The sequence below is a fragment of the Podarcis cretensis genome (genome assembly GCF_951804945.1).
Source record: "Podarcis cretensis genome assembly, chromosome: 14".
NCBI lineage: Eukaryota > Metazoa > Chordata > Lepidosauria > Squamata > Lacertidae > Podarcis > Podarcis cretensis.
The window spans coordinates 51,158,133-51,183,358 of NC_137183.1; the positions used below are offsets into that span (position 1 = coordinate 51,158,133).

General features: G+C 47.6%; 1 protein-coding gene across 3 annotated transcripts in view; it reads right to left on the reverse strand.

Moving 5' to 3' along the window:
- MICALL2 (MICAL like 2) overlaps positions 1-25,226 on the reverse strand; it is a 288,759-nt gene that overhangs the window by 239,302 nt on the left and 24,231 nt on the right. Inside the window, exons 6-17 of one of the 3 annotated variants that reach the window (XR_013833140.1) lie at positions 24,164-24,820; positions 20,107-20,378; positions 16,700-16,778; positions 15,670-15,809; positions 13,512-13,664; positions 11,862-11,926; positions 10,452-10,575; positions 9,109-9,199; positions 7,520-7,593; positions 5,683-5,797; positions 3,364-3,410; positions 616-1,096 (exon numbers count right to left, since the gene is read on the reverse strand). Coding sequence is in view for 2 of the 3 variants with exons in the window: in XM_079953761.1 (XP_079809887.1) it covers positions 1,017-1,096; positions 3,364-3,410; positions 5,683-5,797; positions 7,520-7,593; positions 9,109-9,199; positions 10,452-10,575; positions 11,862-11,926; positions 13,512-13,664; positions 15,670-15,809; positions 16,700-16,778; positions 20,107-20,378; positions 24,164-24,820 (1,897 nt within the window). In the remaining variant the exon portion in view is untranslated. Of the gene's footprint in view, positions 1-368; positions 1,097-3,363; positions 3,411-5,682; positions 5,798-7,519; positions 7,594-9,108; positions 9,200-10,451; positions 10,576-11,861; positions 11,927-13,511; positions 13,665-15,669; positions 15,810-16,699; positions 16,779-20,106; positions 20,379-24,163; positions 24,821-25,226 lie in introns of those variants that run through there. The other 2 variants (XM_079953761.1, XM_079953762.1) reach the window with 2 other exon arrangements.

A 25,226-nucleotide genomic window follows, 5' to 3' on the forward strand; every position in this document is an offset into this window, starting at 1 on the left:
TGGTTTCGCAACCCTGTTGATTGTAGCCCTGTGAGGGGAACAGGGGCCTCCTAAGAGCCTTTGGCACCCTTCACAAACTACACTTCCCAGAATTCTTTGGGGAAGCCATAAGGTTTCTGGCAGCTCTACAGTGGTACCTTGGTTCTCAAACGTCTTGGTACTCAAACAACTTGGAACCCAAATACTGCAAACCCAGAAGTAAGTGCTCCAGTTTGCAAACTTAGTTTGGAAGCCGAATGTGCTCCATTTTGAGTGTTACGCTTCCAAATTGAGTGCCACGCTTCCGTTTTGAGTGGCGCACTGAGGTCTGTCTGTTTTTGCTATTTATTAGGGTTTTTGTTTTGTGACTGTGTGGAACCCAGTTCAGCTACTGATATTGATTAATTGATTGTGTGACTGCAGTACATTGTTTATTGCTTTCATTTTATGAATCAATAGTCTCGTTAGATAGTAAAATTTATGTTAAATTGCTGTTTTAGAGGTTGTTTTTAAACGTCTGGAACTGATTAATCCGTTTTGCATTACTTTCTTTGGGAAAGTGCGCCTTGGTTTTGGAATGCTTTGGTTTTGGAACGGACTTCCGGAACGGATTAAGATTGAGAACCAAGGCACCACTGTACTCTCTTGGTAGCAGAGGAGGGAGAAACTGGTCCTAAACAGAGTACCTGAATTGTTCTAGGCTGGACTGGGATTCTCAAGACAGACTAGTGTACAGAGAAACACCAGCCAATGATCACATTTGCTCTCCAAATGATGCCAATGAGTCCATCAAGTTGGCTTTCAAGGCCTGTTCAGTTTGCGGATCTGGACCAGGGACACTCCATCCCTGACTGTCCACTTTCAGGTTTTGAATAAACCCCTTGTTTGATTCTTCAGCTTCCTCTTTTCTTTTTCTTTTCTTTTTTTTGGCCAAATGGTCTTTACTCTCCTAAAGCAGAAAACAGGAACGGAATGGCTACTCCATCACCGACAGCAAACGGACTCTCCATCTCTCCAAAGATACTTCACTCTTCTGCCTAGTTCTTTATCTTCAACATATGGAATAAGCCGAATTTTGTTTTCTTCTTTTCACTCTCCTGGGTGTTACGGGGCACATCTACAGAGGGCGAGAAAAACAATACAGTGGTACCTCGGGCTACAGACGCTTCAGGTTACAGACTCCCCTAACCCAGAAATAGTACCTTGGGTTAAGAACGTTGCTTCAGGATGAGAACAGAAATTGCATGATGGCGGCATGGCGGCAGCAGGAGGCCCCATTAGCTAAAGTGGTGCTTCAGCTTAAGAACAGTTTCAAGTTAAGAACGGACCTCCAGAACAAATTAAGTTCTTAACCTGAGGTACCACTGTACACACCTTTGCATAACTGAACAAGAGTGCAGATGTGGTTGCGATCAAGGGGTGCGATAGATTATGGAGTGTAAATGCAGGAAGGGACTCAAGACTGGATTCCCAAGATCACTTGACTCCTCAGACCAGGAAGGTTGTTATCTATGGCAGGGACAGGCTGCATCAGTGGCGTAGCGTTGGGGGTGCAGGGCGGGCCGGCCGCACCAGGCACAACATCTGGGGGGGGGGCGGTCGCCGCCTCCGGAGTTGCCGAAGAGCCTCGGGCGCAGGCTGTAGCAGAGCCCCATGTCTCGCGGAACCGACGAGCTGTGCGCGCGTCCGGGCTGAAGGCAGGCAGCGCTCGCCGCAGCCCCTGCGCGTCAGGGCCGTGGAGGGTGTGCCAGGCAGCCCCTCCTCACCCCCGCCCCGCCACCGCTGCTGGGCCATGTTGCATTTTCCTCCCCTCTCTGCCCTCCTCCTCCTCCGGGCAAGCGACGTCATTTGGGCGGCAGCACCAGCGGCAACTCGCCTCAGATCACCTGACACGGACCCCCCCCCCACCGCCGTGGCTATCTTACCGGAAATACCCCAGCCAAGGCAGCAGCAAGAAGAAGCTGGCAGCGGCGGCAGGTTAGGGGTTAGGGGCGCAAATTACTTGCCTTGCCCCGGGTTAGGGGGCGCAAATTACTTGCCTTGCCCCGGGTGCTGACAACCCACGCTACGCCGCTGGGCTGCATGGCGCCTGCTACAACTCCCATCATCCCTGGCTGGGGGCTGATGGGAGTTGGAGGCCAACACCACCACATGGAGAACACCATCTGGGCTTCTATTGGTCTAGTTTCCTCCTAGGGCCCGGACTGACTCCAGCTGCAAAAGCTGAGGCTGCCAAACAGATTACAGTCATACCTTGTGTTATGTTGTGAAGTTTCACCCTGGGCCAGCAGGGGGATACTGTATATAGTTTTCACTCAGATCTGTAGATAGTTTTCACTCAGGTCCACGTCAGTTATTTTAGGCGGCAAACTCTGGGTTGTTGTTGCTACAATGTTGACAGCCGGCTGCCTATAAAAGCAGGCCGGCTGAGCTGTTTGCTGTTCAGTTCTGTCCAGCTTGCAAGTAAAGAGCTACTCTGGAGAAATCGCTGTGTCGTCTGCTATGTTCGCCCACAACTTAACACCTTGGGTTACAGACGCTCAGGTTGCACGTTTACGGACACGCCGAAACCCGGAAGTATCGGAACGGGTTACTTCCGGGTTTTGGCGACCGCACATGCGCAGAAGTGCTAAATCTCGCTTTGCGCGTGCGCAAAAGCGTCGAATCGCAACCTGCGCATCCGCAGACACGGCGGGTTGCGAACGTGCCTCCTGCACGGATCACGTTCGCAACCCGAGCGTCCACTGTATTGCTTCGGGGAAGTTGTTGCCGGAAGTTGTTGCATCTTTCTTTTGGATCTCAAAATTTATGTGGCGATCGTGTAAGCAGGCTGTGCATCTTTTGATGCTTTGTTTATCGGTCATGACTACTTTTGCTCTGTGTGTAGTTATGTGATTATATATACCGTATTTTTCGCTCTATAAGATGCACCAGACCACAAGACGCACCTAGTTTTTGGAGGAGGAACACAAGAAAAAAAATATTCTGAATCTCAGAAGCCAGAACAGCAAGAGGGATCGCTGCGCAGCGAAAGCAGCAATCCCTCTTGCTGTTCTGGCTTCTGGGATAGCTGCGCAGCCTGCATTCGCTCCATAAGACGCACACACATTTCCCCTTACTTTTTAGGAGGGAAAAAGTGAGTCTTATAGAGCAAAAAATACGGTGTGTGTATATATATATATATATATATATATATATATATATATGTTGTAAGCTGCGCCTTGAACATGCTTTGAACTTTGGAAAGGCAGCGTGCAGATAAAATGACTGATTGATATTGCTTTAAATGTGTGTTGTGAATGTGGTCCAGATCTGACCCAGCACACCTGGTCTTATCCAAGGGCAAGGCTTCTCCCCCCAAAAAATATCGCAGATCAGGCTTACCAAGCTTCTGGATCATGGCCGCTATCACTTCATCTTCTTCAATTTCCCTGAGGAAGCAAAGACAGACAGTTGGAAAGGGGGGGGGGGAGAGAGAGCAAATGCACTCCAGATGTTTCAGCAGCTGGAACGCTATGGAGTACAGTGCACTGAACTATACAACTTAGATAGATGAGGACTCTTGGCTTCATAAAGGTCAGGTATGACCCTTGGCTCAGCTCAGCCAAGCCAGACCCTATGTTTCAAAGGAGCAGGGCACATTCTACTATTTCAGCTCCTTCCCTCTCCCCTGTTTCTATCAAGGAAGCCATCTCCTCAAAAAACTAATCAAGGAGGCAGGGGGCAAAGAGGAGGTTGTCTACCGCCTCTCTGCATGATTCCCTATAGCAGTCGTGCCTCTTTGCAATCAACTGTTGCCGGGATTGGCTAATTCTGCCATGTCTCTGTGGCGCAAATCATCAGATCATTCTTCTATCGGAGACACAGGATGATTTGTTTCCCAGAGGAGGCTGCCCGTTGTCGTCCTGCAGGAGTTCCTGTTCTGCTCATTCGTCCAAAGAGGCGAGCAGAGACTCAAGCAGAGACCCAGCAGGGACCCTCGCCTCCTCCCTGACACTCATTTGCAAGTCTTTTTCGATTGAAGCAAGCCCTTTGGTTTAACTCAGCAAAGTTTTGATTTGGTTCACAGAAAGTTTTTTTTTGGGGGGGGGGGTTTGAAGGGGCAGCAGGGGAGAGAAATACCAGGCTGGCAACGCAGCCTCTTCCCCACCTGCATAGTCAGCAAATTCTTTCGGAGCTTGGAGCAAAAAGACCTGGACCGACAAGGAAACCCCAGCCAGAAACTAAGACGGTTCCTAATTACTCCAAAAGTCTTGCCAAGGAGCCGGACACTATGAACCTCGATTGGCAGAAGGAGCCAGTAAAGACCCACCATGGGAGCTTGTTGGCCGTTCTCAGAAAACGCTGAGGCCAAAGAGGGCTTCCTCAACGCAGGGCCCTCTATTAAGAAGTCCTGCCTCCTTCTCCTGAAGGGGCTTCCTCTTGAGAAACAGGAAAACCAGGAACAGGGAGGCAAAAACGGAAAGAAGAGGCAGCCAGCCCAACTTTGCAGCCTTTTCCACTCCTACACAGGGAAGGGAGGAACCGACAGAGCCCTGAAACGCCAAGACTGGAGAGGATGGGAGGGGTCCGAGTTCAGCAGCAGAGCATCACCTCTGCATGTGAAAGGCCCTGAGTTCAGTTCCTGCCTTCTTACATGTGGGGAGGTATCTCCCTTAGGACTGCAAGATGCCCTGCACTGAGTCTTGGGGCCATATCTATCTCAATTCTGTCTTCAGTGACTGGCAGTGCCCCTCCAGGGGTCTTCCACTGCCCCACCTGTCCTTAGGTCAACAACTTTTCTGTGCCAATAAAAGTCGGTTTCTGCAGCTGGCACAGATTATGCAAACCAAGCCATGCATTCTTTGCATACGGTTTGCACTCTTTGCATACGGTTACGTTGCAGAACACGGATGACCCAGCGCCGATCACCGTGATTCCCATTCTGTAATTTGTTACAGCCATTTGGAATTCTGATTCTGTCTTCTGCAATATTAGCTATCCCTCTCAGTTTGGGGCCATCTGCAAATTTGATGATCACCCCCTTCATTCCTTACAAAGACGTTGATGTCAGGGACCGTGCGGAGGAGGGCAGCACCGAGGAAGAATGGTAGGAGCCTCCCCCTCGCCCTGGTCAGGATCCTGAATCTTCCCAGGAGCAGGAGGGCAGTATAGATTTGGAACAGTGGTTTGCAGAGGGACGTAGTTCAGAAGGCAGAAGCTGAGAAATGCTGGATGGGGAAAAGCTAGGAGAAGAGACTTTGGGAGATAGAGAGTTAACAGATCCACTGTCTCTGGAAAGCATTCGTCCGCTCTCCCCAAGGTCGAGAAGGGCTGAGACAGTGGCAGAACAGAAAGCAGAGGGGACAAACTCAGATTACAAGACGTAGGAGTGACGTAGATTAAGGGGGTGTAACCCTTAATTGGGAGCACCGCCATTCTAGGAGATGGGTCCTTTGTTCTCTCTCTATGATCATTAAAGGTTCTAACTGGTTAGAAGACTCCTTTTCCTTTGTTCTGCTTATCTGCTGCTGGGTGGGCAGCGGGCAGGGAGACAGCCAATACCCTGAAGTCTGACAGTTGAACAACAACGGGTCCAGGACATAACCCTACAGTACCTCACTTGTCCTTTTTTTCCAGGATGGTGAGGGATAGGCAACAGAGTCAAGGCAATGCACGACCACGACCTTCTCCCCATCCCCCGCCTGAAAGGCCTTTGCGCACCTGAGTCGGTCTTCATCCAGGTCCTCCACAATTTTATTCCGGTCGTTGACCGTGGCCACGTACAACGCCAGCAGCTCCTCCTCGCGGGCCTTCTCCCTGGGCGTCTTCGAGAACTCTGAGCAACAGGGGGAAGGGAAATGGGACAGGCCATTACCATTAATTGGCTCACGAAACATCCACACAGCTGTGAGTGGGGCAGTGGCAGTGGTTGGGGGGAGGTGGCTGACAGGGCTTGCCAAGAGGGAAGGCATGCAAAAGTCCGTCCCCGTGTCCTGGATTCGAGTGGCGACAGTGACGGCAGGAGAACGGAAAAGAAAACTGACAGGATGAATGCGCCTTCCAATGGAGGATTAGCGAAAGGAACAGAATGAGATGAAGCCAGGAAGGAATGGAGGAAGACATGGGAGTACAGAGGAAGCCATGGACTGAGCGAGTCGGTCTTGCCCCTTATTCACCCAGTAGATCATGAGTGTCCGCTTGTTAGAGTTCCAGTCATGTTTTAAATGATTTGCTGCTGCTGTGTTTGAACTTTAATTTTTTTTTTTACCTTATGTGTAAATCGCCTTGAGGTGGTGCTTTAGAAGGAGGTTAATAAATTAGTTGTAATAAATAATAATTTTATAATAAATTTATCACCTGTCCTTGACCCCAAGGTCCCAATACATTATAACATGGGTAGGCAACCTAAGGCCCAGGGGCCGGATCCGGTCCAATCACCTTCTCAATCCGGCCCGCAGACAGTCCGGGAATCAGCATGTTTTTACATGAGTGGAATGTGTCCTTTTATTTAAAATGCATCTCTGGGTTATTTGTGGGGCATAGGAATTCATTCATTTCCCCCAAAAGTATAGTCTGGCCCCCCACAATGTCTGAGGGACAGTGGACCTGGTGTTCCTGGCAAAATGTGCCGGCAACTTGTAGCTTCCATGAGACTTTGGTTCCCCTGTTCTCCATGTACGTATGTTTTGCCTGAGCTCTGTGAGTGCCGCTTTCATGTTTGAGGACCAGGACATTCGCAGGGAAACCAAAACGCTTGCTTACAAAGCTATTGTACTACCAACCTTATTATATGCTTGTAAAACATGGACCACTTATAAACGCCATCTCCAACTCCTCAAAAGATTCCATCAATTGTGCGTCCGAAAAAATCTTACATATCACTTGGGAAGACAGGCGAACTAATGCCTGTGTACTGGAAGAAGCAAAGATCACCAGTGTTGAAGCACTGATTCTTCAACATCAACTTCGTTGAACTGGTCATGTTGTGCGGATGCCTGATGATCGTCTTCCAAAGCAACTACTCTATTCTGAACTTAAAAATGGAAAGCGTAATGTTGGCGGTCAACAAAAGAGGTTTAAAGACTATCTCAAGGCAAATCTAAAAAAAATGTAGAATGAATATTGACAGTTGGGGAAAAACTGGCCTCCGAGCACTCCAATTGGAGAACAGCCTTTACCAAAGGTGTTGTGGACTTTGAAGACACTTGAACTCAGAACGCAAGGGAGAAATGTGCTAAGAGGAAGGCACGCTTGGCAAACCCTCACCATGATCAACTCCCGCCCGGAAACCTTTGTCTCCACTGTGGAAGGACGTGTGGATCCAGAATTGACCTCCACAGTCACTTACGGACTCATTGTTAAAATTGTGTTCATGGAAGACAATCTTACTTGGCTACAAGTGATCGCCAAAGAAGATGTATGTATGTATGTATGTATGTGTCTATGTATGTATTTTCCACCTGCACAAAGTGAAAGCAGCACAAGACGTGAGTCACCTGTACTGGATCAGAGCATAGGGAAGGGGAAAAGAGTCTCTAGAGAAAGGCAGAGGACCCACCAGATTTGCTCATGAGGCTCCTTAGCTCGCTCTCGATGTCCCACTGCTTTTCCTCCAGCTTCTGCTGGTTCATCCTGTCGGTTTCCAAAGAAAGGAGGGGGAGGAAGGTTAGCGAGAAATGATATCAAGCATCAAAACAGCTTGGCCACGATCAGGAATTTTTGCCCATGGTATGACTATTTTCCACCTTCCCATTTCGACTCTCTTGCACCCTATCTGCGTCACCTAGCACCCCCCTCCCCTTCAAGTTCCTCAAATTCTCCCCCTCCTCATTTTATCCTCACAGCAACCCTGTGAGGTGGGTTAGGCTGAGAGGCAGAGACTGCCCCCCCCCCAAAGTGAGTCCCTCAATGACTGATGGGAAGATTTGAACCCCGGTCTCTTCCTGGTCCTAGTCCAACACTTAAGCCACTAACAGCACAATGGCTCTTTAAACTTCTTTTTGTGCTTTCCATTGCATGGTTTTGAATGTGCAATTCTTCTAAGCCACTCTAGTCCTTCTTGTTTTCATTTTTTTTAAGTAAAGAGCAGTATGTGAATACGGTTATAAACACATCAATACAGTGGTGCCTCGCAAGACGAAATTAATCCGTTCCGTGAGGCTCTTCGTATAGCGGTTTTTTCATCTTGCGAAGCAAGCCCATTGACGGCTTAGCGGATTAGCGCTATTAGCGGTTTAGCGGCTTTTAGTGATCAGCTGATAAGCGGCTGATAAGCGGATCAGCTGATAAGCGGCTTAGCGGCTTAGGAAAAGGGGGGGGAAAGGGGGGAAAACCCGCAGGAACTCGCAAGACATTTTCGTCTTGCGAAGCAAGCCCATAGGGAAATTCGTTTTGCGAAGCGCCTCCAAAACGGAAAACCCTTTCGTCTAGCGGGTTTTCCGTCTTGCGAGGCGTTCGTCTTCCAGGGCACCACTGTAATCTGCCAGATTTCAAAAATCCAGCATAGGGGAGGATATCAGTTGACAGGCCAAATACCATCTTTTCAGCCACTTTCCCATCACCCCCCACCCCGCCCCTGCTGAGAAATGGGCAAACTTTTCCAGACCTTAGCTGTGATCCTGCATCGCAGGGGGCTGGGCTGGATGACCCTGTTAGAATTCCTGCTCCGTGATTGCAGTCATGGGATTGTTATCTTTCACATGATGTAATATGTTTTGACTCCACAGAGTGGGAAGTGACGGAGACAGGATGTTTGTGTGACTGTGTTCCGTGAAGTGGGACTATATTGTCCTTTGTTCTTTCTCTTTGCTGTCTGATGCTAGAGAGAGAGGGAGCCATGTTGCAGTGCTCCGTGTGTGTTTATATGTAAATAAAGTAGATTAGCCAAAATGCTGAGTTGCTGAGGTCTGTCACATGCATGATGCGCAAACTCTGCGGATCCCTAAGTGTGCCGGTGTCAGTTGGCACCAGTCACTGTGATGTTCGGGCTAAAGAAAGCTTATGAAGCTCCCGAATGATCGACCATGAGGGAGGGAACATGCCAATCAGGCATGTGTCTCTGCCAGGGTCCTACTCGAGTGTAGGCTGAACTCCTGACAGCCCCCTGGGTGCCCCTCCACGATTCTGCAATTCTCCGGTTTCACTTACTTGTGCATCAGCTCAGACTCCCGCCGCAGCAGCAGCTGCTTCTCGTGGATCAACTTGAACCATTCCACCATCAGGGCATCCTCGCTCTCATCTGCATGCACAAGAACAAAGAAACCTCTGAGCTCTTCGCTTCGGAGGCTGACAGAGGTTTGATAAAGTCTGACTTCCGGGAATATAGAAATCTTAGAACTAAGCCAATTGGGGCTTTAATGGGGGAGACATCTTGGACCCCGCCAAGCAAACCATGGGCAGCGTCCCAAAGGAAAAGCTTCAACATTTCATATACAGTGGTGCCTTGGTTCTCAAACTTAATCCGTTCCGCAAGTCTGTTCCAAAACTAAAGCGTTCCAAAACCAAGGCATGCTTTCCCATGGACAGCAATGCAAAACGGATTAATCCGTCCCAGACTTAAAAACAGCCCCTAAAACAGCCATGGAACATGAATTTTACTATCAAATGAGACCATTGATCCATAAAATAAAAGCAATAAACATTGTACAGCATTGTACAGGCATATTCGGCTCCCTGCTCCTGATTAGCCCCGCTGCCGCGACCAAGCCCTTCAGCCGGCCAATAGGGCTGGCTGGTGGGCGGGGTTAGCTGCATTTAAGCAGCCGCGGCAGCGCTGTGTCCCCAGTCTGTTCCTGCCCGCGTCGGATCTCCCGCCCTCCCTCCCTCCCTCCCTTTAGGTCAGTTTCCTCTGCAAATTGACCTTGCTATGGACTTTGGTTGGTTCCCTTGGTTGCCCAAGGGGCCTGGTAGGTCTTTTTTTATCCATTTGGCAAATTGACACCAGCCTCTTGGTTTTTCCAGCCTACCTCGTAGCAATTCGTCACAACTTTCTGGTATTGGCAGTTAGGCATTGGAATATGTGTGCTGTGTTGGAGGATTGGCTATGAGCCATCATCTACCTCTCCTCTTTTGGGTATTCCGTTAAAGGAATCCGGCAGTCGTGGATCCTGTCCGATGCCCTGCTGGTGGCTAGGGCCATGGCATGACCCCCGGTGACGTCACGGGGGAGTTTCCAGTTATATTTGAATCAACAAGCTCCTCCCACTGGTTGTTAACCCTGAAATGAGTCCCTGCTGAGTGGGGGGGAGTCAGGTATTGCTGTTTTATCCAATGCCTAAGCCAATACTACTCCCATGCTGTAACCAATAAAGTTATTTTGCCCATTAACCAAAAATAATGTGTCTTTGTGTCTTATTATAATCCTATGAGGGTGGAGGGTCCTTGACTCACAACCAAGGTACCACTGTATCCCATACTAAGAATAATTAGTCCCGCGGGGGGGGGGGACCGCAGTCGCCTCTCCCCCCCGAAGACACCTGGACCCGCCTCACCTCCCTCGCACTTCCTCAGCTGCTTCTCCATCTCCACCCCTTTGAGCTCCAACTTGTCCAAATCCTTCTCGATCTGCCGGACTTCCTTCTGGATTTCCTCCTCGGGGATATAGTCTGGGTGGCGCTGAAATGGAAAAAAAAATAGCCGTACTTTATCCTGCACATCATACGACAATATAATCCTTACCGTTAAGGAGGGACCTCGGAGCAGAATCATCCGGTTCTCTTCCTCCACGTTATCCTCACAGAATTGCAGAGCTGTAAGGGACCCCCTTAGGGACGCGGGTGGTGCTGTGGGTTAAACCACAGAGCCTAGGAATTGCCGATCAGAAGGTCGGCGGTTCGAATCCCCGCGACAGGGTGAGGTCCTGTTGCTCGGTCCCTGCTCCGGCCAACCTAGCAGTTCGAAAGCCGTCAAAGTGCAAGCAGATAAATAGGTACCACTCCGGCGGGAAGATAAACAGCGTTTCCGTGCGCTGCTCTGGTTCGCCAGAAGCGGCTTAGTCCTACTGGCCACATGACCTGGAAGCTGTATGCAGACTCCCTTAGCCAATAAAGCGAGATGAGCGCCGCAACCCCAGAGTCGGTCACAACTGGACCTAATGGTCAGGGGTCACTTTACCTTTACCTTTAAGGGACCCCCAAGGGAAATCTAGACCAACCCCCTCTACAAGAATCCCTAGCAGTTGGCTGCCTGTCTTGTGTTCGAAAACCTCCAGTAAAGGAGAGTCCGCGACCTTCTATTCCGCACAACGACCCTGCGAGGCAGGTCGGGCTGAGAAACAGTACCGATGAAAGAAGAATGGCCGACAAAATTAATGGACTACGCAGAATTGGATAAAATGACAGGAAGGATTCGAAACCTGCAGGACCAGAGATTTACAGAAAATTGGAAGAAATATATGAACTATTTGAAGAGCAACTGTAATCAACAAATTATGCTAGTAGGACTACAAGAAGTTTTGTAAGGAGAAATATATGAAATATTGCAAAGAAGAGAGACATTAGTTAGGATATTTAAATGTAACAGTGAAAGTAAGAAATGTAAATTAAGTGAAAAGATTGGAAAATTTTCAGAGGTGATTGATGGAAGTCAAAAAAGTTGTATAAGATATAAAAGTATGCTTAATAATTGTTGAAAATGATATGTTAAAAAACTAATTTTATATATATAGAGAGAGAGAAATGGAATATTGGCCAACACCAATGGCCTCGAGCAAATCTGAGCCTCTTCACCTCTAACATCAGAGATGGGATGCCTGCAGAAGACCTGCTGGTAGACTCCATCACCCATGACCGCTGGCCATGCCGGCGGATGCAGATGGGATTCGGAGTCCCGCTGCTCCTGGATGAGGGTTAAAGACCTCCCCACCCCTGAACAAAACTGCCTTTCTTCACTCCTGGCCGTACCTTTGAGGGAGATAGCGCTTGACCGGTCGGAGACTTCTGGAGGACTCTAGGAGGAGACGGCCTCACTGGGAAGAGAGGAAAAAGGAAAGCCTCTTACATGGACGGACAGCGCCACCCAGTTCATGTCTACTCAGAAGCAAGCCCCACCACGTTCGATAGGGCTTGCTACCAGATAAGGAAATGCAGAACTGCAGGGCTGTACAGTCGTACCTTGTTTCTCAAACTTAATCCGTTCTGCAAGTCCGTTCCAAAACCAAAGCGTTCCAAAACCAATGCGGTTTTCCCATAGAGAGTAATGCAAAGTGGATGAATCCGTTCCAGACTTTTAAAAAACAACCCCTAAAACAGCAATTTACCATGAATTAAAAAAATTACCATGAATTAAAAAAAATTCTTCCCTGCACTGATGATAGTAGTTGTTTGGATAGGGGGCTTTTATCCATTTCCGCAGTCGCGCAGTCAATCAATCAATCAATCAATCAGTAGCTGAATTGGGTTCCACAGTCACAAAAACAAATGAACTGAAAAAGCCTCAAAAACGCAAAATAAATAGCAAAAACAAAAGCGCCAAACTTAATCTGTTCCGGAAGTCCGTTTGACTTCCGAAATGTTTGAAAACCAAGGTGCAGCTTTTGGTTGGAGCAGGCGCCCTGGAAACAATAGCCGGCAGCCACATCAGACGTTCGGCTTCCGAAAAATGTTTGAAAACCGGGGCTTCCGGGTTTTCAGCGTTTGAGAACCAAGATGTTTGAGAACCAAGGCACCACTGTATCTCAGTTAGCATGCAGAGGGTCCAATCTTTGGAGTCTCTTGGTAAGGCTGGGATTGACTCCACTGGCCCCAAGTGTCAGTCTGCATTTCTTAGTACAGAAAGTATTGATCTGATGTGTAGAGATCTTTCCTATTCTACTTAATTCAAGAGGGTTCTGGAAGCCTCTCTGTGTGAAAGAAACAAGCAGAAGGTTCCTGATGTTTGGGTTATTCCTTCAGAGAAGCTGAGTTCAGCTGGCTTAAACTGGTCCTGTCTTTCTGTCATAGTCATGCTGACTATACAAGTAAGGCCAGAAGGAGTCTGGGTTTCACTTTCTCTTTCTATCTCTTTTTTCCTTAAGTGTTTTTCCTTAAGTTTTTAGTGTTAAGGTTTAGACTTATTATAAGTTATTGTAAGTTTAAGTTATGTCTGGATTTCTTATGGACAGTGCCAATCCTGCATGTATTGGATTTGTGACTATTATGTTCATTTGCCTTTAGTAGCAGTAAAGCTCTGCTGGATGAAATAAATAAATAAATAAATAAATAAATAAATAAATAAATTATACCCCGCCCATCTGGCTGGGTATCCCTAGCCACTCTGGGCAGCTCTCAACAGAACACTAAAAACAGAATGAAACTTCAAACGTTAAAAACTTCCCTAAATTGCCTCTAGTCTATTTTTGGGGAATCCTGCAACGTGTTAAAGTTGTTTCTCTGCTAACTATACACTGAAATCTATTCTGGATCAATATTGAGTAGAATTCCATGACACCAAGGGCCATATAAAGGAGTCCTGGAGATGACATTTGGACCGCAGGTCAGAAGTTCTCCACAGCGAGGCTAAACCGTGGCTTAGCATGACATACAAGCCAGTCCAGTGAGGAGGCAGAAACCTACCGGGCGCAACGGCCTTCCTGGAGGGGCTCAGCCCCTCGGCCTTCTTAGTTGTGGCAATATCCTCCGACTGCTGCTTGGGTGACCTCCAGCCACTGGAAATATCCACGGGAGGCACCAGCAGTTTTTTCTTTGGCGGCTGATCAGCTGATGAAGCTGCAATGAAAAAATATATACAGTAATACCTCCGCTTACGTATCCTTCCGGTTACATAAACTTCGGGATACGTAAGCGGCAAACCCGGAAGCACCGTATTTTTCGCTCCACAAGACGCACCTGACCATAAGACGCACCTAGTTTTTAGAGGAGGAAAACAAGAAAAAAAATATTCTGAACGAAACAGTGGATGTGTGATTTTTGTGGTTCATGCTGTGGCCACAGACATGTGATTTGACGGTGAGTTTGGGGTAGCCCAATGCAAAAATCCTGAGATTCCATGTGGATCCGTGCTTTGTAACCACGAAAAAGTGGGTGTGTGATTTTTTTTTGTGCAGGCTGTAGCCATGGACATGCTATGTGATCTGATGGTGAATTTGGGGTGACCCAATGCAAAAATCCTGAGGATCCATGGGCTTTTACCTCCCCCCTCCCAGGCAGCCTCCTTTCTCTCTAGAGTCCCTTATCTCCCTCCTGATCACTTGCCGATCAGCTGCTCCGCAGCTTTGTTTCAACACCCCCTTCCCTCTTTCTAAAAAAAAAGCCACAAAATCTGCTTTTCACCCCTGGGCAATTCGGCTCCAGGGACCACGCATTCGCTCCATAAGACGCACAAACATTTCCCCTTACTTTTTAGGAGGAAAAAAATGCGTCTTTTGGAGCAGAAAAATACGGTATATTTCCGGGGTTTTGCCACACGCTCATGCACAGAAGTGGTAGACCTGCTTCCCGTGTGGAAATCCCACCTCCTAAAAAATCTTGCCCATTTGCCCATTCAACCTAAGGTTTACATATTTTGAGGAACTCAAACACCACCCTTCAAAAGCTTTCTCAGGGTGACTTCCAAAAGTTAAGAACACAACAGAATTAAAACAAATAGACAAGCATAACATGGGTTGTTGTTTTTTCTTTAAAAATAACTACAGTGGTGCCTCGCAAGACGAAAAGAATCTGTTCCGCGAGTCTCTTCTTCTTGCGGTTTTTTCGTCTTGCAAAGCAACCCTATTAGCGGCTTAGCGGATTAGCGCTATTAGTGGTTAACGGCTATTAGCGGCTTAGCGGCTTAGAAAAAGGGGGGGAGCGAAAAAAATCGCAAGACGTTTTTGTCTTGCGAAGCAAGCCCATAGAGAAATTCGTCTTGCGAAGCACCTCGAAAAACGGAAAACCCTTTCATCTAGCGGGTTTTTCGTCTTGCGAGGCATTCGTCTTGTGGGGCACCACTGTATCCCAAACCCGGAGGGGGGGAGGACATGAAGGAAGAAAAACAGGCACAACACAGCTTAATTCTGCCAAGAGTTACCTCTGAGACCCCGACCACACTAATTCTCCACTACACACAAACTGATAGCACCCAAGGCTACTGCAGCAAACCAGTTCTTCCATCTTTTATGAAGCTGAATGTCTAAAATATGGAGCTGATCAATTTAAGCATCCTTAGATGCTGCTGGTTGGCTGGTCCAATATTTCTAAGTGCAACGTTCTGTCTAGCAGATGACTGGCGAGCTATGAAATTGCTTCAGATGAAAGAAAATGCTTATTCATGCCGTGCACTGTTAAACTGTGGAACTCCCTGCCACTAACTGGGATGGCTTTGAAAGAGGATTAGGCAAATAAGAGATTGTTATCAGTGGCTACTGCCTGGGAGAATACCAGTTGCTGGGCACCACAGGAGGATAAAGGGCTCTTGTGTTCGAATCCTGCTTGAGGGTTTTCTGTAGGCACTGGGTTGGCCACTGTGAGAACAAGATGGCAGACCAGATGGGCCACTGATCCAGCAAATTCTCCTTATGTTCTTAAATCTGCATTAGCACAAAGTGCCCATAGACACATTTTTTTGTGGGGGGGCCTGGGCTTTCTACAAGGACAAGCCCCCCATTTTTAGGTTTTTTGATAGCCTCAATGAGGACTGGATACTTGCTGAGGTGGTTCAAATCACAGTTTCTATGCCGAATTCTATACAAACTGCCCTGCTGCTGCACTTACTGCCTTTACAATGCTATCATACCAGTTTCCTGATTCGACGGGGAGGTTGTTGAATGAGCTGGTTTTTTGTCTTTCTGTCCCGGACTCAGAGTTATGTCAACAGCTGCCTTGTGAACATCCGCAGGTTTGTGAGCGGTTCTGGGGTCACCGTGGCCAGGGACTCTGCAAAAGGAGGGAAGCAAGCATTGAGAGAAGGGGCCCAGGGTTCTCTAAACCCAACAACCCTAAAAGGGCTTTTGACAGAGCTGTTTATATCCTGCGCTAGACAAATAATGCAAACCCTGCTCTAATACAAACCAACTTTCTGCCATGTGCCTTACTGCAGGGCAGATTCGAGGGTAAACCATATGTGGAACGAGTCTGTCCCTGCGGCTTGATGGAGGTAGAAATTGTCTCTCATGTCTTGTTTCTACAAGGATATACGCTCGGTATTTATCACTCCTGTTATACAAAAATCTGCAAATGGGTCCGAACTCCAATGTCTAAAACTCCTGGTAGAGGACAAGGACCCAGAGATCACGCTAAGGGTGGCCAAATTCTGTGTGGCTGCCATAAAACTTAGGGAACAAGCTGATTAAGGTTTTAAATGACAATTTTAGGTTATATTTTAGTGATTAAGATTTACTATATATTTTTAGCTGCCACTATATCTGTATTGTCTCTGTTATACCCAATTGCAATTCAATGCATTCCTGTTGTGTTTCATGATTTTCCTGATATTGTAAGTGAGCCAGAACTGGTCTGTGACCATAATAATAAAATTCATTCATTCAACCAACTTTCCATGCCAATAAAAGCAGAATTTTACCCATGCAATTTATGCAGACTAAGTCGTGCATACATTGCCTCAATTTTCAACAATTTATTCTGCGGGACATTGAAGCTCCAAACCTGATTGCTGGAAGATTCCATCCTGGTTGCTCAACCAATTGTTTTGCCATATATTGCCTATGGCACACTTTTGTTGTGTGTGTCCGCCGTTGTGTGTGTCCACAAACACAACCTTATGTTCTCCACCCAACCGAAATCCCCTCTTCTCCTGCCCTACTCACCTGTTTGCCACCGGCTTCAGCAGAGATCTCCAGTCCGCTGGCATTTCTGATTTCTCTTCCGCAACGCTTGCAGCTCCCGCTGGTGAAAGAATTCATCCACGAATGAGACTATAAGAAGGCAGCTATAATATGGTTACCAGATTTTTTTCAATGAATCTGAGTAGCAACAGGGAATCAGTAGTGGGGATGGTGAAGCCCTCGTATCTACGGGACCGCCTCTCCTGGTCTGCCCCGCAGAGGACTTTGCGGTCCATGAATAACCATAATTTAGAGGTCCCGGGCACAAGGAAGTCAGACTATCCTCCACCAGGGCCAGGGCCTTCTCAGTGATGGCTCTGACCTGGTGGAATGCTCTGTCCCATGAGACCAGGGCCCTTCAGGATTTAACCTCCTTCCATCGGGCCTGTAAGACAGAGCTATTCCGCCTGACCCTTAATTTGAATTCAGCCTGATCTTTTATTTCCCTTCTCTTCCTTCCTCCTCCCTTTATGAAGATTACCCGCTCTGAGACCCCACAGCTAATTCTCCCCTGACCTCCTCACTGGCCCAAGTAGGACCAATTCAGCCAGCTAGCCCTGGGTATGATCTAACTGATTTTTTAATTTTATTGTTATTCATGTTTTTATACTGTCTTTTATGCTGCTTTTATAACTAAGTGTTTTAAAGTGTTTTAAATTTGTTGTTAGCCGCCCTGAGCCCGGTTTTTGAACCGGGAAGGGCGGGGTATAAATAAAAATTTATTATTTATTATAAAAGACCCTGGGCCCAAGCACGCATGCATATTGTATAAAGGTGCAAAGCCCTTCTTTCGCACCCTGTGAAACATAAATGCACAGGTTTTTTAAAAAACTGGGCAACGGCGTGCCGCCCGCCCATGACTCCTGAGTCTTCTCCCATCTCCTTCCCCCTTCCCCCTTTGTTTTGACAGATCAGGGGAGGCTCGGGAGTCATGGACGGGCAGCCCTTGCCCAGGAGGGGCCAGCCTGGTAGTGCAGTTGGCTCTAGCTGGCTTCAGGAGCGGCTTGCTGCCATGGCACAGGAAGAATGGCGGGTGCCACAGCAGTGAGCAGCTCCTGAAGCCAGCCAGAGCCAACTGCGCTACCAGGCTGGCTCCGGGCTGCTGAGGCTGCCGCTGCCACATTTCCTGGGGACAGATTTGCATATCTGGGGACATTCCGGGGACGGAATATGTCCGGGGACAGATTTGCAAATCTGGGGACTATCCCCGGGAACCGGGGACGTCTGGTAACCCTAAGCTATAAGCCTTTTACACAGAACCCTCCATGTGAATCAGCACAGGCAGAATAGAATTAAAAAATTCCGTCCAGTAGCACCTTAGAGACCAACGAAGTTTGTTATTGGTATGAGCTTTCGTGTGCATGCACACTTCTTCAAGTACACTTCTAAGTGCATACGAAAGCTCATCCCAATAACAAACTTAGTAGGTCTCTAAGGTGCTACTGGAAGGATTTTGTTTCGACTGCGGCAGACCAACACGGCTACCTACCTGTAACTAGGAAGAACAGAGTATGCAAGTTAAGGGCAGCATTCACACAAACCTGTTCAGTTCCATGCTATATTTGAGCTTCGACACAACATAAATTGCCACCCAGAAAACTAATAGAACATAGTGCGTGTTCAGCACTCGCGTCTGGATTATTTAATTAATTTTGTGACTGTGTGGAACCCAGTTCAGCTACTGACAGATTGTGTGACTGCAGTACATTGTTTATTGCTTCCGTTTTATGGATCAGTGGTCTCGTTGGATAGTAAAATTCATGTTCAATGGCTGTTTTAGGGGTTGTTTTTAAAAGTCTGGGATAGATTAATCCATTTTGCATTACTTACTATGGGAAAGCGTGCCTTGGTTTTGGAACGCTTTGGTTTTGGAATGGACTTCCAGAACGGATTAAGTTTGAGAACCAAGGTACCACTGTACTCTTAATCTCAGGGTTATGAGTTTGAGACCCACGCTGGGCAAAACAGTCCTGTATTGCAAGGAGCTGGAAGAGATGACCCATGTTGTCTCTTCCAATTCTACAATTCAGTGTGTGCTGGTCCCGGGGGCTAACTGAGAGGCGAGGTCCGAGTCCAGTCTGAGGTCAATGGTGCGGTATGGAGGCTGTCCGTCAAAGCTGTAGCTGGGTCCAAGGCGGGGAGTCGGGTGGGATCAGGAACTCTGGCAGAAGAGCAGGACAGGGTGCAGGCAGGAACAGGCTAGCAACAACATTGCTCCCACAACCTGGGACTGGGGCTGGCTGGCTTTTATCTGCCCTGAGGCATAGGGCGGCCCTGGTCCACAGGTGACTCGCCTCTCCTGGCCTGGAGGCGAGCACTCCTCCTGCAGGAACTTAGTTCCCTCCGCCTCTCTGCCCTGAGCCTCTGCAGCTCAGGAGAGGCTGGAGGGTTACCGGACCCAGAGGCAACCTCAGCTTCCCCTGACGGGGCTGAGAGTGGAGCACCTGCAGACAATGGGTCCTCCATCACCTCAGGAGCCAGAGCAGACTCAGCTGGTGCCTGCACCTGAGGATCCAGCACAGGTGAGGGCCCTTCAGGCTCAGGCCCCAGCCCCGGCTCAGCTGGTTCTGGAGGCGGGGACTCCTGTGCAGGCTGGGATTCCTCAGGTTCAGCCTCTGAGTCTGAATCTCCGGCCATCACATAGTGATTCTATTATTCAACCTGTTCTGCGTTGGTAAGAAGTCTCATTTAGTGTGGCAGAATCTACACTTTGGAACTCCCTGCCTATTGACCTCAAGCAGGTGCCTTCACTGTATTCTTTTAAGCACCTGCTAAAAAGCATTCTTATTTAAGCAAGCTTACCAGGATGCTTAGAAAGGCTGGTGAGAATTTCAATCTGTTTTAGTTTGTTGACTTTTTCTACGTTTTAAAGAACTGTTGTAAATGTTTCTCAGCTTCATTGAGGTTGGTTAGTTGGCTTACAAGGGGACACAGGTGGCGCTGTGGGTTAAACCACAGAGCCTAGGACTTGCTGATCAGAAGGTCGGCGGTTCGAATCCCTGCGACAGGGTGAGCTCCCGTTGCTCGGTCCCAGCTCCTGCCAACCTAGCAGTTCGAAAGCACGTCAAAGTGCAAGTAGATAAATAGGAACCGCTCCAGCGGGAAGGTAAACGGCGTTTCCGTGCGCTGCTCTGGTTCGCCAGAGGCGGCTTAGTCATGCTGGCCACATGACCCGGAAGCTGTCTGCGGACAAACGCCGGCTCCCTCGGCCCTTAGAGCGAGATGAGCGCCGCAACCCCAGAGTCGGTCACGACTGGACCTAATGGTCAGGGGTCCCTTTACCTTTTTAGTTGGCTTACAATCAAGTGATGTATGGATTTCATGAAATGAATAAACAAACGGACAAAAATGCGATGCAATGAGTAAATAAAGCAAGGGCCACTTTTTACCTTTGGAGACCTTAACGTCCAGTTTATGCCCAGAGTCAGCTGCAGGTTTGCTGGGGGGCAGATCCTTGAGCATGCTCTGGGGGGCCACCCCAACGCCCGCTTTGCCACCCAGATCCTTGGGCGAACGTTCAAGGGCAGGTGAAAGCGCCCAGGGTCCTTTCCGTGGATCTTCCATGGCAGCTGGCACGCTGACAGGCCTGGAAGGCTTCCAGTCCGAGATGCTTTTCGTCTCGATATGCTGTGTGCCAGAGGTGGCCGGAGATGGCTTGCTGCTATGGGCAAGAGGAGATTAGCCCTTTGGCCAGTGGGATGGACAACAGACAACATCCAGCTGACACCAACCCCTCCCAAGGCTAAGAATAATAATTTATTATTTATACCCCTCTCAGGCGCTGTGGGTTAAACCACAGAGCCTAGGACTTGCCAATCAGAAGCTTGGCGGTTTGAATCCCCATGACAGGGTGAGCTCCCGTTGCTCGGTCCCTGCTCCTGCCAACCTAGCAGTTTGAAAGCACGTCAAAGTGCAAGCAGATAAATAGGTACCGCTCCAGCGGGAAGGTAAACAGCGTTTCCATTTGCTGCTCTGGTTCGCCAGAAGCGGCTTAGTCATGCTGGCCACATGACCCGGAAGCTGTACGCTGGCTCCCTCAGCCAATAAAGTGAGAGGAGCGCCGCAACCCCAGAGTCGGTCACGACTGGACCTTATGGTCAGGGGTCCCTTTACCTTTACATCTAGCTGGGTTTCCCCAGCCACTCTGGGCAGCTTTCAACAAATGATTAAAAATACATTAAAACATCAGTCATTAAAAACTTCCCTAAACAGGGCTGCCTTCAGATGTCATCTAAACGTTAGAATCATAGAATCATAGAGTTGGAAGAGACCACAAGGGCCATCGAGTCCAACCCCCTGCCAAGCAGGAAACACCATCAGAGCACTCCTGACATATGGTTGTCAAGCCTCTGCTTAAAGACCTCCAAAGAAGGAGACTCCACCACACTCCTTGGCAGCAAATTCCACTGTCGAACAGCTCTTACTGTCAGGAAGTTCTTCCTAATGTTTAGGTGGAATCTTCTTTCTTGTAGTTTGGAACCATTGCTCCGTGTCCGCTTCTCTGGAGCAGCAGAAAACAACCTTTCTCCCTCCTCTATGTGACATCCTTTTATATATTTGAACATGGCTATCATATCACCCCTTAACCTCCTCTTCTCCAGGCTAAACATGCCCAGCTCCCTTAGCCATTCTTCATAAGGCATCGTTTCCAGGCCTTTGACCATTTTGGTTGCCCTCCTCTGGACATGTTCCAGTTTGTCAGTGTCCTTCTTGAACTGTGGTGCCCAGAACTGGACACAGTACTCCAGGTGAGGTCTGACCAGAGCAGAATACAGTGGCACTATTACTTCCCTTGATCTAGATGCTATACTCCTATTGATGCAGCCCAGAATTGCATTAGATAGCTGTTTATTTCCTTGACATCTGATGGGAGGGCGTTCCACAGGGCGGGAGCCACCATCGAGAAGGCCCTCTGCCTGGTTCCCTGTAACCTCACTTCTTGCAGTGAGGGAACTGCCAGAAGGTCCTTGGAGCTGGACCTCAGTGTCTGGGTTGAATGATGGGGGTGGAGACGCTCCTTCAGGTATTCTGGGACAAGGCCGTTTAGGGCTTTAAATTCAAAGCACACTTTGAATTGTGCTTGGAAACGTACTGGGAGCCAATGTAGGTCTTTCAGGACCTGTGTTACGTGGTCTCGGCGGCCGCTCCCAGTCACCAGTCTAGCTACCCACTAAGTCCCGTTGGGTAAGAACTTGTCTGGGAGGAAGCAAGATCTGTTTTTCTCCGGCAAAGTGTTACTCAAGAGGCATTAGAAGGAAATGTTTGAAAATTGATGAACAACTACTGTAAATAGATAGAAGAGGACTTACTCCACTCAACTATTTTGAGGACAGGTTATAACAATGTATAAAAGCCATAGCAGAAATTGGTGATGTGAAATTGGGATGGGTGTATTTTGAAACGATAGTTAGAAAAGCTGTTTTATTTGGAGCAGTGAAGGAGGGAGGAAAATAGAGGGGGTGGGTGGGAAGTCAGCTTTTAAATTTGAATTGAATTTGTATTAATTTGGTGACCATTTGTTTAAAAATATGGAAAATCAATAAAAATAATTGGCAAAAAAAGAGAGAAAGAAACTTGCATTCATAAAATTTCCAGCGTGTACATTGCAAGGCTGAAACTTCCCTCCCCAATTTCTAAACCTAGCCTGTGATTTATTTAGTTCTTTTTAAATATGAGGGAAGTAGAGAAGACCGGAAATTTGTTCAAATTAAAATTTCTACAACCGCAGTAAAACATGCAAGCATTTGCCTCACTAGTGTACAGGATCCCAAATCAGAGGGGCAAGTGTTTTTCCAGTTGCATGTTAAAAACAGAAGGGGTAGGGGGTTGGGTTTGCAAGAGAACTGGCCGTTCGAGCCTCCCATTATCCAATGTAGGCAATTAGAACCTCCATCCCAAGAGCAATATATCTCCAAGCACAAAAGGACTGCAGAATTTACGGGTGGTTGTGACTTTTCTAACGCAGAGATGGGAACTTGCTTCCCGCTCAGGGGGACTGGAGGGACACAAAGCACTTACCGTATTTTTCGCTCCATAAGACGCACTTTTTTCCTCCTAAAAAGTAAGGGGAAATGTCTGTGCATCTTAAGGAGCGAATGTGTGGTCCTTGGAGCCGAATTGCCCAGGGGCAAAAAGCAGGTTGTGCTTTTTTCTTTTTTTTTCTTTTTTAGAAAGAGGGAAGGGGGTGTTGAAACGAAGCCGCTGAGCAGCTGATCGGCAAGCGATTGGGAGGGAGATAAGGGACTCTAGAGATAAAGGAGGCTGCCTGGGAAGGGGGGAGTAAAAGCCCAAGGATCCTCAGGATTTTTGCATTGGGTCACCCCAAATTCACCATCAGATCACATAGCATGTCCATGGCTATAGCCTGCACCAAAAAATAATGCATCCACTGTTTCGTGGGGCCGCAATGGTGCAAAAACGTGGTTACAAAGCACGGATCCACATAGATTCTCAGGATTTTGCATTGGGCTACCCCAAACTCACTGTCAAATCATATATCATGTCTGTGGCCACAGCATGAACCACAAAAATCATATATCCACTGTTTCATTCAGAATATTTTTGCCTTGTTTTCCTCCTCTAAAAACTAGGTGCGTCTTATGGTCAGGTGCGTCTTATGAAGCGAAAAATACAGTGCATGCTAAAGATTGTGGAAAATTGTGGAAAGAAGGATTAAAATTTACTGCATGCAATGCCTTAAAAGAAAATTTGATGAAATTATATATAGGTGGTATATTACTCCTGTGAAACTAGCTAAAATGTATGAAGTAAGTAATAAATGTCAGAAATGTAAAGAAAAAGAGGGAACATTTTATCACATGTGGTGGGAATGTAAAAAAGAGAAAAACTTCTGGGAAATGATATATAATGAGATGAAAAAGATGTTGAAATATATATTTATTAAAAAACCAGAAGCATTTTTACTTGGCATTGTAGGAGATGATATAAATAGAAAGGATTGTAAGTTGTTTTTATATGCAATGACGGCAGCAAGAATATTATTGGCACAAAGATGGAAGCAAGAAGAACTACCAACGAATGAAGAATGGAGGATGAAATTGATGGGACTATGCAGAATTAGATAAATTAACAGGAAGGGTTCGAAACCTGCGGGACCAGAGATTCTCGGAAGACTGGAGTAAACTTACGGAATATTTGAAAAGCAACTGTGGTGAACAGATTACGCTAGTAGGTTTGCAAGAAGTTTTGCAAGGTGAATTCTTTGAAATATTGCAGCAAAGACAATGAGGAGAATTATTAGTTAAGGATAAGTAAAGGTAATAGGAAATTAAGAAATCCATAATAAGGGATAGAAGAACAGAATATCATCAGAGGTGTGGACAGAAGTCTAAAAATATTGTATAAGATGAGAAGTTATGTTGTATGAATGTTGGAATTAATATGTTAAAAAATCAATAAAAATGTATTTTTTAAAAAAGCACTTACGTGCTGGATGCTGTCGAGCTGGGCGAATCGCCGCCAAAGCCACTAGTCCTGTTGGAGGAAGGCTGAAGTCCCGGCAAAGCCTGCATCAGGACGTTCCGTGCTCTGTCCTTCTCGCTGACATCCAGACCGGTCCCTGACGTGTGGGTCCCGGAAAAGGATGCTCTCCCGGAGACCCGAGGAGGGTTCAGAAGAGAGCCTTGGTTTTTAACCGGCTCCGTTTTGCTCGGAGGAAGTCCTGAGCTCCCGGATCCAGCCTGGAAAAATTTCTCCCGAGCCTGCTGTGTTTTGGCGGACGATGGTGTCCAGCGTGGTGGGGACGGAGAAGGGCTGGAAACGGCTAGAGAATCCGGTTTCCCCCCCGTAAGGTCTGACCAGTGCGAACTTGAGCTTGCGGACGCAGAGCTGCCTTTGTAATTCCCAGGTGGCTCAGAAGCTGCCGATTTCACGGACGGCGTCTTGGATTCGAGTCCCTTCAAGTAGTTCTGTGCGGCGGAGGCAGGAGTGGGAGGTTTATCCTCGCTGGGGAAACCCCTTGTGCCGGAGGACAATGAATCCCGGAGGGGCGTCGGTTGCTCGTGCCGGTTACAGACAAAAGTGCCGGCATGGCTCCCGGCTTTGTAGTTTCCAGATTGCAGGGTGCTAGAGCACTCTTTGCACCTAAGGCGAAAAATGGCAGCAATACAATAACAAATATCTCCTGGCAGAAAGAGAATGATCCTTGTAAAACAACAAATAAAGTAGAATGGTAACCTTTTACAAAGTACAGTGGTACCTCAGGTTTCATACGCTTCAGGTTACATACACTTCAGGTTACAGGCTCCGCTAACCCAGAAATAGTGCTTCAGGTTAAGAACTTTGCTTCAGGATGAGAACAGAAATCACATGGTGGTAGTGCGGCGGCAGCGGGAGGCCCCATTAGCTAAAGTGGTGATTCAGGTTAAGAACAGTTTCAGGTTAAGAACGGACCTCTGGAACAAATTAAGTACTTAACCCAAGGTACCACTGCACTTAAAGAAACAACAAAATGAACTGGACTCCTTGGCAGGTTTTGAATAAACATACA